The 16,056-nt window shown below is 46.1% G+C and overlaps 1 protein-coding gene across 1 annotated transcript; it reads left to right on the forward strand.

The window, feature by feature from the left end:
• Positions 1-7,263: 7,263 nt before the first annotated feature.
• Positions 7,264-15,171, forward strand: LOC142785019 (uncharacterized). The gene has a single exon (XM_075883432.1). The coding sequence runs from the start codon at positions 12,178-12,180 to the stop codon at positions 13,018-13,020; it is 843 nt and encodes a 280-aa protein (XP_075739547.1). The 5' UTR covers positions 7,264-12,177; the 3' UTR covers positions 13,021-15,171.
• Positions 15,172-16,056: the final 885 nt, after the last annotated feature.

The following is a 16,056-nucleotide window of genomic DNA, read 5'->3' on the forward strand; positions in this document are numbered from 1 at the left end:
AGAGTAACTGTTGCTCTTAGAAGAGCAACTGGTGGGAGTAAGGGTTGGTCGGCAGGGAGCAACTGGTGGGAGTAACTGTTGGTCTGCAGGGAGGAACTGGAGGGAGTAACTGTTCATCCCTCGAAGGAGGAACTGAAAGGAGAGCAACGGTTCCTCCCTCTGCAGTTACTCCTTTTAGGAGAGTAATGGGAGTGGCAATGCAATTGCTCCCTGAAAGGAGCAACCCCTATACCCCTGTTGCTCCGTTTTGGCTTAGAGTGTAGAGACGCAGCGGAATATCCTACGCATCGGGCCGTGGCCCTCGCTGTCGCCACCTGGCTGCAGTACAAAATACCGCAACAGGCACCATTCGCGCAAACAAACCCGACGAAGGCGAAGAAGCAGCCATCACTCTCGCCTACGCTTCAACCCAAACATCCTGCATCATCAGTGACTCCAAGACTGCCATCCACAACTTTACCAAAGGTTTGATCTTCCAACCGGCGCGCCGAATTCTCACAAGTACACCTATTTTACGTCGTCGCCGTGTTGAGATCATCTAGACTCCGGGCCACTCGGGGCTTGCGGGGAACGAACACGCTCATGACGCCGCCTGAGCTCTCGTCCACCGGGCGCGTCTTCCAACAAAGCACCACCTCTTGCGACCTGACGCGGCTGAGGGAGAGATGATGGTCTCCTCGTTTCGCGACAATGCGAGGCACAGAATGGTTACCTTTGGAGAAATCCTAATGTAGTACCGCAAGGCCAGACTTAAGTACCCACCACCAGACAAGTGCCTTGGTAAGCAGCAGTCTACTACCTGGCGTCTATTACAGACACGCACTTTCCCCTGTCCGTCACTGTACAGCCGTATTTATCCCTCTATTCGCACACCACAATGCAAAATGTGCGGTGCATCTAACACTGAGCTCGACCATATTATATGGGCCTGCCCTGAAGCTACTCTATCAGTTGAACACAGCACGAAACCTACATTCACAATCACCACGGCCGAGCAGTGGGAGGCTTTGCTGCTCATCACGTGCCCGGAGGACCAGCTCTGGGCTGTCCGGCTGGCTGAAGATGCCGCTAGGATTCAAGACCTGGCCCAATTCAATATTGGGCCCTTCATGATGCGCTCGCGGGTGTTTTGCTTGCTCTACATATAATAAATGCGGTGTTACTTGGTGTCAATGAATGACGAAATATATTAATGTTGCAAACATGATATGCCTGACGCGCGTATCATGCAAGAACATAACATACCATGCTCATAGCGTGGTTGCCGCCGTTTCGCTTACTACACATATACTAAATTTAGTATTACGTGACGTGAATAGACGTCGAAGGTAAAGGACACATCCGAACATAATAATAATGTCACCGAAGTCATGTACGGCGACATTTATCTCCACCTCGTAACGTTGTGCTGATCTTAACGTGACTTATCAACAGTTCCCATTCGTGCTTCGTATACCATCGATTCACACTGTAGGTGGGATCTGCCAATTTTTTATTACTGAAAGTTATCCTCTTACCTTAACGCATTGCTACATCTGGGGCGTCGACGCCTATTGGCGTCTGGTTACGGGTTAGTTATATTGCTTTGCGTTGTCTGTGGTGATATGCAGGCGCTAGTTCGTACTCCGTCCTTGCTGATGGAGTGCCAGACCCCAGTCATGCCATATCGGCATGAGAGTTGCATAGAACGGTATCTCCACCCGAGTAAATAGAAGAGCGTTCGCAGTCTCTTTTACTCTGACTTCAAGGAAAAAGTAAGTTTCGCGGCCAATTCTGCCCTACCCCTCATAGAGTTAAAGAAATTCTGGGAGAATAATACAGCTCTTCTGCCCTTGAAGTGATCCCCAGAGTTTAGTGAGTGCATTAAAAGCCACTGAATAATTCATAGCCTATGACAAAAATCATGGGCTGGAACGCACACGCACGGCCAGATCTTGTCTTTGAAATATATGCTCTCACTCTCCATTCTTTACAAGCTTGGGACAAAAAACTCCACCTAATAGAGGTAAGAAGACTTTCATCATATACCTTTTGACTGCATGATTTGGCCGAGGTATTTCTTGATATTCATACGAGGATCTGAATCCGAGCCTCTCATAAAACGAGTATTTGAGAATCAATCTTTGCCTGTGCGTTCCTACTACACCACCTTGCGAAGGTGTGCACGTCTATAGCAAAAATCACATAATACATGTATTCTAAAGAAAGGTGAAAAGTGTGATAGCAGTCACCAATGTTATTTCTTTTTCTCAGTTTTACAACCAGGTGTACCTTCTCAGTGTTGTCTCCCAACATTTTGGAGGCCTATTTTAAGAGATACCTCAGAGAAATGTGTAGGAAAAATTCTAAGACAAATAAGATACACATACTCGATATTTACAGGAGGCCTAAAAACTGCAAACGAAGACAAAAAACACACTTTCACGTCTGCGATGGCTCTTTGTTTACCTACATTTGAACGCTACGAAATGAATCGCACTATTCAGGTGACTCAATATGGTCAGCAGCGAAAAAAAAAACATTGCACTAGTAGGCATCGAAAAAACCTTGCACAAGTAAACGTATATGCCTACTTGTGAGTAGGCATATACAAAAAATTATGCCTACTTGTGCAAGGATTTTTGTGTTTTTTTCACTATACACAATAGTCAGTCACCCAAATGGTGGGATACCTGTTATATCAACCTTCACTGTCATCAGAGTGCTGTGGTTGGTAGGATAAGATATTTAAGAACTGTCTTGAAAAGTAGGGATAAGTATTGATTGATATGTGGAGTTTAACGTCCCAAAACCGCATATGACTATGAAAGATGCCATCCAGAGGGCTCCGGAAATTTCGACCACCTGGGGTTCGTTAACGTGCACGCAAATCTGAGCACACGGGCTATAAATATTGGTCTTATAATGTACAATATAAAAGTCACATTTACAGTATAAGCACAGGTAGTATATACGATACGTTTGTTAGGTGCTGCTGAATTAGAATAAAACAAACGTAAACACTTTTGCTTCTGAGATTAAGACGTTAGCATTCATTGTTCCACCAGGGAACACAAAATATCCTTAATAATAATTTCGCCGAATAAAAGTTTTTTTTAATTAGCTGGGCTTTTGTAAGGGCCAATAGGGATTTAAAAATCGTCTGCACCCCTTCAATAAAATTCAGACTTGTGTGGCATCCAAGCACATAAATTTCTCGCATAAAAGTCAAAAAGAAGGCTATTATTGGGATCGCCATGTTTATTTTGTAATATGGTCCCGCCGCGGTGGTCTCGTGCAGCATCACGTCTTGTGTCGATTACCTTAGCCATGGTGGTCTCGTGGCTAAGGTAATCGGCCGCTGACCTGCAGGTCACGGGATCGTATCGCGGCTGTAGCGGCTGAACTTTCGATGGAGGCGAAAATGCTGTAGGCCTGTGTGCCCAGTATTGGGTGCACGTTAAGGAACCCCAGGTTGTTCATATTACCGGAGCCCTCCACTTCGGCATCTCTCATAATCATATGGTGGTTTCGGGACGTTAAACCCCACATATCAATAATATTTTGTGATATGCTACTGGTTACTGGTGGAAAAAATAACGATTGCTCAGGACGTAAACTAAATAAACACTTGCATCAATGAGCATAGAAACTAGCCTAAAACTACCATTCTATGAAGAGTAGGAAAGTACAATAGCAGTGGCGTAACCATGGTGAGATTAATTAGGATGGGGCATTTTATATTTCATATTGCGTGGCACACTGCGTGGAATGGGCTCACGCCAGGGCATTATGTTTGTGTTACTAGCAAGCGTAGAGAAGAAGAATGGTTAAAAGGCTTTATGATGATGAGCGATCATCATCATCAGCCTGATTACGCCCAATGCGGGACGAATGCTTCTTCCTTGTTTTACTGGTACACTCGGTCATGTGCTTGCTGCTGTCACTTCATACCCGCAAACTTCCTAATCTCATCTGCCCGCTAACTTTCTGTCTCCGCTCACCCGCTTGCCTTTTCTGCGAAACTAGTCAGTTATTCCTAAAGAAGTGGTCATCCTGCCTACGCAATGGTTGCCTGGTCCAAGTTCATTTCGTCGCCTTGATTGCAACTATCACATCCTTAACCTAGGTTTGTTCCCTGGCCCACTCTGCGCTCTATTCGTACCTTCAGGTTACTCCCATATACTACTTTCCATTGCTATATATGTCGTCCTCAATCAAGAATGCACCCTTTTTGTAAGCCTCCAGATTTCTGCTGGATAGATAAGTACCGGCAGGAAGCAGCTGTTATATACCTTCCTCTTCAGGGATAGTGGCAATTTACCAGTGAAGATTTCAGAATGCTTGCCGTATGTACTCCACCCCTTTTTTATTCTTCTAGTTACTTCATTCTCACGTTAGGCTCTGCAGTTACTACCTGTCCTAAGTAGACGTGGCACTTCCACATTCTACACGATGCCTAGGTATGCACTTTCGCCATTATGGCTCTTCTATGTGCAGTTACTGTTCACTCGTTTTTGGTAGAAATCAATTCATGATAAGTAAATCAATGCGGTTTGTGTGCTCTACTAATAACTTCCCCCAGGCATTTCTAGTACCGATGCCATGATTCCCTACTGCCTCGTATCCAACCTGCTTGTTTCCTAGTTTGGCAATGAGGTAGCCCATTGGTATATTATACTCAGTTTTTACGTTGCTCACTGCCTGTTTTATGTATTCATAAAAGCTTTCAACTAATATGGCGTAATAGCCTGAAGTAGGCGCGTGGGACTCTGTCACGTACATCATGTATCTTTGAAGATATTACAATACCTAGCGCGCTTTTAATAATCCAGTATTATTCCTCTATGTTACCACCTATATTGCTGTGGATGACAAACCACAACCCCCCGTTCTTTTGTGTCAGCCAAGCCACGATAGCAAAGGACGTGCACATTCTGAAGCTCTGTATAGGCCTCATCTCTCCTCCTAACCTCACTGAGGCCTATCGCATATCGTTTAACACCGTTTCGCTCCTCTTATAGCACAGCGAGACTTGTGTCTCTAGATAACAATATAGCGTTGACGTTGCCAACTTGAGATCCCATTGGCGGCCTGTCAAAGCCCAGTGATTCTCAGCACCCTCTGCTGCGTCGCAGATCTGACCGCCGCTGTGGTCAGCTGCTTCGCAGTCGGTGGGGACTGAGGGCCCAGGGTTATTCAGTGATTCATGTGGAAGGTAGTGGGCTAGATACTACACCAAGGTGGCCAATCTTTTTCTGGTAAGAGAGCGTGATACCGGTGGTTGTCACGTGTGAAGCCGCACCTCATTCCTAATACAAACCTATCATCATGGGGATAATTTTTAATTTGGTGGGCAATAGCGTGGTACTCGGAATAGAACCATGAACCTCTCACACGCGAGGCTGATGACATAATCACTACGCCATCGCTGCATAATGAGCAACAAACACACAGAATCGTTTTAGGGGCGAAGATTCTTAAAGTGCGGGTCTTTCACTCCTCTGGGGTTCTCAGAAAACCATATAATGCCGAATTATCATATTTTGTCGACAGGAAATTTTCTAAGAAAACTTTTCAGTACAAACGCTTCAGCAAACTGCCACAGCAATTTTGCAAAACTCCACATATTTTATCTCCCACAAACTCATGAGGATAGAGATCATTACTATTGCTGCCACAACTCAATAAAAAAAGTAAGTGTCAGTAGATCATGTATACCACCAAGCGGTATTAGCGTGTGCGATTTGTTTGTAGCACGATAACACAAGGGCCTAGGTCATAGTTTGGTAGCTCTCTTTGATATTTAGCTATGTTACGCCGAGGTAAAAAGAACAGACGCCAACTATTTTTTACACCATCGGCACTTCGTTTTTGTGAAGCTACATCTTCTAGACCGGAGCTAACTTCAGGCTAGCTTATTCTGACCTGTGTGCCTGTTCGCAGTGGAAGCCGCCTTTTCCGTCGTCGATCACATCGTACAAAAACACGCCTAGCATTTCTTTGTCTCAATCAGTTTTGTTGTCTGAGGGGCCTCTTGAGATGTGAGCAGAGCAGTTCTCCTGCTATAAAGGATACAGATCATGAAAACGCCACCTAATAAATTACACCGCCAAGGGGCCAACGCTGATTGACGGTACCGTGAAGCAATGGGATTCCACGCCGCCAAAAGGCAACAAGTGCCTTATTAAGTTTAAGACCACACTTACACATTTTGTCATTTGTACCATCTTCGTCCGCTTAAGCATAGAGAGACGTACTTTTTTAGTATGTTTCTCTATGGCTTAAGTGCACGTATATGAATTTTAAAGGCATACAGCATAAAAGTATATAGTTCTCATCATGTAACTGCAACTAAAGGCAGTCGCACCTTCTCCCCCTAACTGATTACAAGCAACTGTCGGTGTTATCTGCACAAGTATTTGTTCCTCGCCCTTTCAGCAGCACGCATTGCCTCTGGAACATTTGTAAGGAATGTAAGCTGTAAAACGTTTCAAACTTTTATACTGCCTATTTAGTAAATGACTGCAGGTTTAAATTACAATAGCAGCAACCTCACTTTAAGGAAAAAGAAATGCAAAAAGTGTGTATTCGCTGTCTTTTACCACACCGTTAAAATAACAATGGTGTACTTAAAACTGAATCAGTTCTCTACGTTGCACATTTTGTGGAAATAATCTGGTTGTCTGTGCGAGTCACTAGCTGTTGCATTGAAAGCCCAACTGAGCCCCTTTGCCAACCAAAGAATGCTTACACTCAAAGTCGAAAAAGACTAAAAAATGGTATGACATCAGTTCTTCAGCCTGCGAAAACTAAATGGGCTGCCAAAGATTTTAAACCAATTTTGAACAAACTGCGGGAGTTCAACAGCAGTTCGACTGGTTCCAACTTGGCGCTTACCACAGTTGGTTGGGATGTTGGTTCTCAAAGGATGCTCTAGTGAGGTTTATACGGTTGAACCACCTGGACGAAGGTAAATAATTGACGACCCTTCACTCGTTGGTATATTGATATTGCAATATAATTCTTATGAACTTATTCAGCACTGAAAAACGTTGTAGTGGGGCCACACACACACACACACACACACACACACACACACACACACACACACACACACACACACACACACACATATATATATATATATATATATATATATATATATATATATTATTATCTTGACCTCCCACGTAGTGCCGCTGGGGACTTCTACTTGGCTTTATAAATCAGTAAATTTTGACAGCGTACAGGAGCTCTATAATATAAATCCGCCTAATGTGTAACTGTTCGTTCATCAGGGAAATACAAATTACCAACCTAAAATCGATGTTGTCGGCTTAACCAGCGTTACTAGTGCTCGTGCATGAGTCTGAACTCAAAAACATGGGAGCGGCGCTTACGCAGGAAGGCCGGCGAATAAGTCAAGGGTGCCGCCGATGAAGCCGTGCTGACTTCTAGCGTATAAGGTGACGATAATAGCAAGCGTCTCCTATGCTGTTTTCCTCAATGTTTTTTTACACACAAATAAAAAATGTGTAGGTGTGTACAGTTCGAAGCGTACTATCAAGTGAAGTAGATAAACGTATGCTTACAACGACGAGAACGCTCGCGGGCACAGGACGACGCTGGGGGGCCAGTCGAAGCAAACGTGCTTCGCATGAGCTCCCGCCTCGATGCCTCATCTCACCCGGAAAACCTCATTGCCGGGACCTATGAAGTACTGGACCGTTTTCTACTGATCAAGCGCAGTCGGTGGATAACCGGTTTTTAACCGTAAGTCCATATTTCCTGAAAGTCTGCTTGTTTGAAGATCCAAGGCGAAGAACGCTGATCTAAGCCTAAGCGGCGTCGGGCCGTTGCCGCGACGAAACGCTACTCGCGTATCCGCGCAACGCGCGAGAATCGCTGACGACGACGCAGCTGCCTCAACCGGAGCGACGACATTGATCGAAGAAAAAACTTAAGGCGGAGAAAATGCTGCCAGCGTCTCGCAAAAGAAGCCTTTTGACAACGGGAGGTGGTTCACTGCAACGTACCACAACTCAAGGCTGATCGCCGTTCCGGAAACCGGGACCGAAGCGGTAGACAAATCAGCGTCGAGCCAACCTAAACAGAAAGGGAATCCTCTTCGAAAAAATAAACTACTTCCACTGCCGAAAACCGAATTCAAGGTCATCATTAGACCGAGGGATGGGCTCAACATCAGTCAATTAAGCACGCATCACATGGCGCGCGCCATAACTATGGCATGTGGTAACCCAGACATCTGCAACGAAGGCAACCTGCTTATACGGCTCCGCAATGGATGCAACATCGCCATAATTAGCACGCCAAGCATGGAGACCGCCAGCATTGTGCAGAGCCTTCGAAGTCTACGTTTTGGTGCAAAAGACTATTCAGTGATGGCTTACGTAGCCGCGCCGGACAACTCGTGCAAGGGTGTGATTCACGGACTGGACGCCGTGACCATGCCAACCGAATTACTAGCCCATCTTCGGGTGCGTACCCAAGGAGTGAAAATACTTTACGCAAGAATGCTTGGAAAATCCCAAAGTGCCATCATTACCTTCGATGGCAAGATCGTCCCGCGCTATGTTTACTACTACGGTGGTGAAACACGATGCTACCTCTATCGATCATCGTGGCAAGTTACCTATATATGTTTTAAGCCTGGGCATAGGGCAGACGTATGCCCAACACCAGACCCTGTTGTCTGCTCAAATTGCACCGAGCTAGTCATAGAGGACGGACACACCTGTGAGCCTCGGTGCGCACTATGAAAGGAAGCGCACCCTACGCGGGCAAAGGAGTGCAGGGAACGCTTCAGGAGACAGAGAAGCCCACGACCAAGAACAAAAGATCGGACGGCCGCCGAAGCACAAGGCGCCAATAGACGCAGCCGGGCCCGAAAACGCTGGTTCAGCACGGATGGAAGCTCACCATCCAGGTCTAGATAAGCACCGAAACCACGGTCATGGTCGAGAGCGGCGTCCGGGACCCGCCAGGCTTCAGAAGACAAAAAAAAGCAGCAGAAAAAACCCTCCACCACGAATGAAGATGACGGTATGGCGAGCAGGAAAGCACCTTTTTTTCTGCCTCTCCCACTGCTCCAAACAACACGAATATACAGAGTAATAGTCGGTAAGAATGGCAGTGCGCCACCAAACAACGAAGTAAAAGACCTAAGGCAGACTATTCAGAAACTCAGGGAAGAAAACGCCGAACTACGGCAGAAACTAAACAATCTCATAGATGAACTGAATGCCCTGAGAACAGGACCGACCAATGCTAACGCCCAATCAGACTTAACGCTGACAGCCACCGTAGGGCACCAGGAATTCACAACTACCATGGCTGAAATAAAAATGCCCTAGCAAATCTTGGCAACCTCATCTCTAACATCCAAGATGAGGCGCGCAAGAATAGAGAACGCCTGGTGCAACTCACGGCCATGAAATACAGAGGCAAACCCTACGCTCGGCGATCACCTGAGTATGGCGAGCAGCCTTAAATGCTCGGTCAAGTTGGAAACTCTCGAAATAGGGCAGTGGAATTGTCGTGGAATCCGTCGAAAGCAAGGTCTTCTGAATCGATTCATCAATAAATGCACAACTCCACCAGACATCATCGCCCTCCAGGAAACCGGCTGCTCACCGAAACTCACTGGCTTTTCGGTTTATGAGGGTCATGGCCAAAGTAAGGTCGCTACTTTGGTTGCCAAAGCGGTCACCGCCAATATACATGACATCGATGCAACAGACATTGACCACGTTCTCATTGAAATCATAACGAAACAAAAAACCGACGAAATCATATTTCTTCTCAATATCTACAGCCCACCAAGCCAGCGGAAAACCAACTTTAGCTCCCTTATGCGCAAGGCAGAACAAGCAGCAGGCAAAAAGGGTCTTGTCATCCTTGGAGATTTTAATGCGTGGCACAAGAGCTGGGGATATGTCAAGGAAACTCAGAAAGGCAGGTATTTGGCCAGAGAAGCAGATCGCAGAAGGCTAAGCCTCATTACAGACCACACTCAACCAACGCAAGTGGGGAATAGCATCAACCGAGATACGTGCTCCGACATGGCGTTCGTTAAAGGTGTCAGGGAGGCACGATGGGAAATCGGCGGGGAAACGCTTGGCAGTGACGACTACATTTTGCGTATCCAGATAGAAACCCTCTTGGTTAAGAAACGATATGGCCTGGCTCGACTTACCGACTGGGAAGCTTTTAGAAAAACTAGGGCTGAATTCGAGGATAAAGAAATTCTGGACATTGAGAGTTGGGTCTCGGGAATCAAGGCAGACTGGAAACGATTAACCCGAGAAGTTGCCCTATCTACAAACACGCTCGAGGTGGGCAAGCACCTCCCACACCTCTGGGACGCCCGCCGGGGCCTATTAAGAAGATGGGAGTGGCAGAAACACAACCGCAAACTGAGACTTAGGATAGCCGCAGTCACCAGGGAAGCCGAAGAGTATGCGACGGAGCTGTCAAGGCGCAACTGAGAGCAAAAATTCAACGAGCTACAAGATACACTTGGTTGGAAAAGGACATGGGCCTTGCTGAGTGCCCTCATACACCCAACCACGACCAAGACTGAAACCTGTAAGTCGACTCAAAAGATTGCACACGAATTCAAAGGCACAGACCGGGAACTGCTAGAATACATAAAGCTGCGCTATATTGGCGATACAACGAACACTGACTGCAACCTGGCATACACTGGTGCAGCTAATCCCGCTCTGGGCGAACCCATTACCACAGAAGAAGTTCGACATGCTATGCTGTCGGCAACAAAAACACTACGCCAGAAAAGGATGGCATCAGCAACGCTATGATACGGAACCTCGATGACAAATCTATCACAAGGTTTACAGAGTTCACCAACAAACAGTGGGAGAAGGGTACCGTTCCAAACGACTAGAAACATGCGGAAATAATAATAATTCCAAAGTCTGGAAAGGCTCCAAGCTTGGAAAATTTAAGACCCATTTTGTTGGCTTCGTGTTTGGGAAAAATATACGAGAGAATCGTGCTTCAGAGGCTGGAGACCTACCTGGAAGACAACGAGCTCATGCCGCACACCATGTTTGGCTTCCGAAAATGCCTCTCAACACAGGACGTCCTTCTACAAATCAAGGAGGAGGTGCTTACCAATGTCTCAAAATATGGCGAAAACGTACTACTTGCACTGGATCTTAAGGCTGCTTTCGACAATGTCAGTCATAAGGCTGTGCTAGAGGGGCTTAGCAAATTAGGCTGTGGAAAGCGAATACACAAGTACATCAAAGCTTTTCTCAGTAACAGAACCGCCACAATCGGTATAGAAGGCATCCGCACTGGTACGTTTGATACGTCCACAAAAGGAACACCCCAAGGTTCTGTGATATCGCCGATGCTGTTCAACACCGTTATGATCGGCTTAGCTCGAAACCTCGAAAACCTTGAAGGACTTAGACGTGCCATCAACACAGACAATGTTACAATCTGGGTGACAAGAGGATCTCTAGGCCAAAAACAAGATCTTCTGCAACGCGCAGCTGATACAGTTCACGACTACGTGCGTCAATGGGGCCTCGTCTGCTCTCCGGAGAAATCAGAAGTTCTGAGAGTCTACAGACGAGGATACGATTTGCAAAACTTCATAAACGTCTATATAGGGGGGAAGAAGATTCCAGAAGTGTCCCGAATCAAGATTCTCGGCATGTGGATAGAAAGCAACTGTCGTGTAGACCACACCATCAGACAGCTGTCAAACTCTACAGCGCAAATCACGAGGATGATCACCAGAATCTCTAACAAAAGACGGGGTATGAAGGAGGAGGACACTTGTAGGCTTGTACAGGCCCTCGTGGTCAGTAGGATTGTATACAGTGTACCTTACCAAACACCACTCCGACAAAAAAAAAAAGAATTATTAGAGGCAATCTTCAGAAAAGCCTACAAGTGCGCCCTTGGTCTACCTGTCAGCACCTCGACAGAGAAATCCTTTAAACTCGGGATAAACAACACAGTGCAAGAACACATCGAGGCGCATCTTGTTGCGCAGAAAATGAGATTAATGTTGACTGCTACGGGCAGGCATACGTTGCAGACATTGAGCATGAGGGATGCTTGCGGAGAAATAAATACACGGCGAGCATACCAGAGGACATTCGCCAGATCATTGAAGTACGCCCAATACCTCAAAACATGCATCCAGAAATCCATAAGGCTCGAAGAAAAGCCAGATCAGAAGCACAAGAAAAAAATTTCAAGGCGAGAACCGACGTATTGTACGTTGACGCGACCACATACACAGCGCACTCCGGGACAGTTGTAAGCGTTATTGATCACCAACTTAGGGAAGTCAACAGCGCTTCGATCAAAAGCAACAACATGCTCGAGGCTGAGGAAGTAGCGATCGCGCTCGCCATCACACATCAGAGTGAAGAGTCTACTACAGAAATAGTTACTGACTCGCAAGAAGCGTGTCGACGGTACAGCAGTGGACGCATATCCAGTGCTGCCATCCGCATACTCAAGGGAAGAAAAATCAACTTCTCGAGCTGCTCCATTACGTGGACACAAGGCCATGAAACTGTGGCAGGGAACCAGCGTGCCGACGCCAATGCCCGAGAATACGCCGACCGGGGGGTGCACAACGACGTGGAACCAGCCCAAGTTACTAGACGCTATGGAGCAATCTTAGAACACCAGAGAGCCCTGAGGAGGATATGCCCCCCTCCCTACAAAAACCTCAACAGAGAGCAGTCGGTTGCCTGGAGACAGCTGCAGACTAATACGTACCCCAATCTTAGTCTTCTGAGTAAAATCTATCCGGGAATATACACCAACAAATGCCCGCTATGCAGAGAACACCCCACACTTTACCACGTGACATGGGCCTGCCAACACACACAGGTAGTGCCAAGAAACTGTACACCAACACCAGAGCAGTGGAAGGCTGCGCTGTCCTGCTCTAAGCCTGAAGAACAGCTCAAGCTGAACGACAGAGCTTGCAAGATGGCAAAGGCCACAGGGGCCCTGGACTGAGGGCTCCACCTTCACCGGAAAAAAGCTATTTGCAATAAAGTTTTGCGTTCCATTCCACTCGCGGGCACAATTCTTGCACCATGCTCGTAAGCAGCGCCTTGTTTCGCAATGTCAGTTGCAGGTTATTCGTGTCGACGCTCGCATTCGCACAGTGTTTCCGAACGACTGTTGCACGGAGAGAAAGACACAGTATTTCAAACTGTACTTCAATCCAGGAGACATTATTTTCTGTAAACTAATTCTATGCTACGTTTCTTTGCGTCTCTACGAATCTCACTGTGGTTTCGGGACGTTACACCCCACAAATTAGCTACGTTTCTTGGACCTTCACCGCCAACGCACCAACACCGGCCACGGACTGGCTTGGTGTCAACGATGTACGAAGCTTACTTCGTTTATCGCTTCGAAGTTAGGTAAAGTGACTCTGCAGAAACACGACCACTGCAAAACCACTAACCTCTCTTAGCGCTGTAAGTGTATACGTACTTCTTCCTAATTAAACACACTGAGAGGAGTTTCACTTGGTGTCAGGGGTTGGTCGCTGGCACTTGTTTAGGCCTGTCTGTGCCACGAGCTCAACAAGAAAAATAAAAGAGTGATCTCGTAATTCGATGTGCAGGCGCGAGTTGAACATTCCCCTCAGAACATCTGCGATTCAGTTATTAGTGCTTCAATTTCACTCCTGGCGTAAAGCCACACAACTAGTTTTCACGATAGCCGACAGGACCGAAAAGCGCAGTGCGTCAAAAGGGGATTGACGTGCGGTTTCCTTCTGCGTTGATCCCTTAATTTCGTGGCGTTCGCGCCCGACACGCACTATAACGCATTTACTCCCTGTTGCAAGAACCATCTGTCCATTGGTTTAACAAATGCAGTTAGTTTAACTTTGACCGATTTCGGCTTAGCATGAAGTGACCTTACTATCTATCTATTTATCGTAAAAATGTGGCCGCCAAAATTAACAACCCTAACCCTACCGTCTTCACTTCTCGCCTCTTTCTGTTATATATAAAGAATTAAGGTAGCTTCACATTAGCGCTGCAGGCCTGAAAGAAATTTAGAGCTGGGCAGCTTTGTTTGCATTTCTTCAGTATTTTTTTCTCTCGTCTTTTTCGTTTACTTTTATTTCTTCTTGTTTTTCTGCCTGTTTGTCGTTATTTGTACTCTTTCTATTTGCTTTCCCATGTTTCTTTTCCTTTTTCTGGCCTTAATATTCTCTTTTTTTATTTTAATGTGTGGTTTTACTTAAAGGGTTCACAAAGAGTGGTTAACGATTTAGAGTGCTCGGTATTCTACTATGGGGGACCATATGGCCTACCTGGGGGCCTCATACTTCGCGAATCTCTGTCGACGAACATTGCGTGTTTTTAAAAAGTGTGTAACCATTTAGAATAATCGCTATTCTACTACAGTAGAACCGAAAGCGTCTCTTAGGCCGCACACAAGCCACGGCTGATAGATAAAAAACAAGTTTTTACGTAGCAGCCGTGCACGACCTAAAAAAATTGGCAGATCCTACGTACATTGGAAATCGATGATATGCAAAGTATGATTGAGAAATGTTGATATGTCACTTCAAAAACAGCACAACATTAGGAGGTGGGGGTAAATGATGCCGGGCATGACTTCCGTGCCATGATTATCATGTTTGGATGTGTCGTTCACCTTTGTCATCTATTCACGTCAGGTGATACCAAATTTAGTATAAGTGGAGCTAGCGAACAGGCCACGAGCACGCTATGAGCGTGGTATGTTGTCATGTTCTTACACGAAACGCGTGTCTTGATTATCATGTTTGCACCAGTCATAAATTTTGTCATCCATTCACTTCACGTAACACCAAATTTGGTATATGTGAAGCTAGCAAATTGGCCGCGAGCGCATCATGAAGGGCCCAATATATTTCAATGTAGCTTTGACGCGCGCATACGCCGGGCACAGCGACGCTACGTTAGAAAAACGCGAGCATTCCATAGTCTGACGCCAGGCGCGACGAGCATCAGTTGCCGCGGCCTGACGTCAACCAACACGAAATGAAACATGCTGCATTTCGCGCCAATTCCATAGAGTAACATTACTCTACGCTGATGCGTTACCCAGACAACACTGCATCTCTCTCTTCCTGGCGAAGGGACGCCGGAATGCGCTGAAACGCGCATACGTCAAAGCAATGCAGCGTTGTGCGCTCCTGCGAGTATAAGGCAGGACCAGCGCCTGGCGTAGTAACGCCAGCGTGACGCGACGAATTGAACGCTGGCGAGCACGCACACCGCTTTTACTGTGCCATGTAGTCATGTTCTCACATGACACTCATCTCACGATTATTATTTTGCATAAGTCACATACCTTCTCCATCCATTGGCGTCACGTAATACCACACCTGGCATATGGAAGCTAGTGAAACAGACGAGAGCGCATCGTCAGTGTGTCATGTAGTCATGTTGTTACATAACACACATGTCGCGATTATTATGTTTGGATGTGTCATTTACCAATGTCGTCCGTTTGCGTCGCGTAAAACCGACTTTGGTACATGTGAAGCTAGCTAAGCGGCCACGAGTGCATCATGAGCGTAGCATGTAGTCATGTTGCTACATGACACGCATTTCATACTTATGTTTTCACCTGTATCATACCTTTGTCATCCGATCACGTCTCGTTATACCAAATTTGGTATAAGTTAGGCTAGCAAAATGACCGCCAGTGTATTAGGAGCGTGGCATGTAGTCACGTTGTCACGTAGTACATGGCACGCATGTCGTCATTTTCATGTTAATGTCTGTTACTTGTGTTTGCCATGCAATCATGTCATACCATACCAGTTTTGCAGCATGCCATGTGAACGAAACCACCGGAAGAGCTGCGGGACCATGATAATTAAATCATGACATTCATGACACAAGATTCATGAGTTTCATGTTATCTCTTGTCAAATATGTTCTTTGTACATTCATGTTATGCCATAGCAAGCTATAAGTCATAGGTGGCTAGACAGATAGATAGATAGATAGATAGATAGATAGATGGATAGATATG

Source organism: Rhipicephalus microplus, unplaced genomic scaffold (assembly GCF_043290135.1).
Source record: "Rhipicephalus microplus isolate Deutch F79 unplaced genomic scaffold, USDA_Rmic scaffold_17, whole genome shotgun sequence".
Classification (NCBI taxonomy): domain Eukaryota; kingdom Metazoa; phylum Arthropoda; class Arachnida; order Ixodida; family Ixodidae; genus Rhipicephalus; species Rhipicephalus microplus.

Coding starts and splice junctions, on each gene's coding strand:
- LOC142785019 (XM_075883432.1), top strand. CDS start 12,178: ATGCATCCAGAAATCCATAAGGCTCGAAGAAAAGCCAGATCAGAAGCA.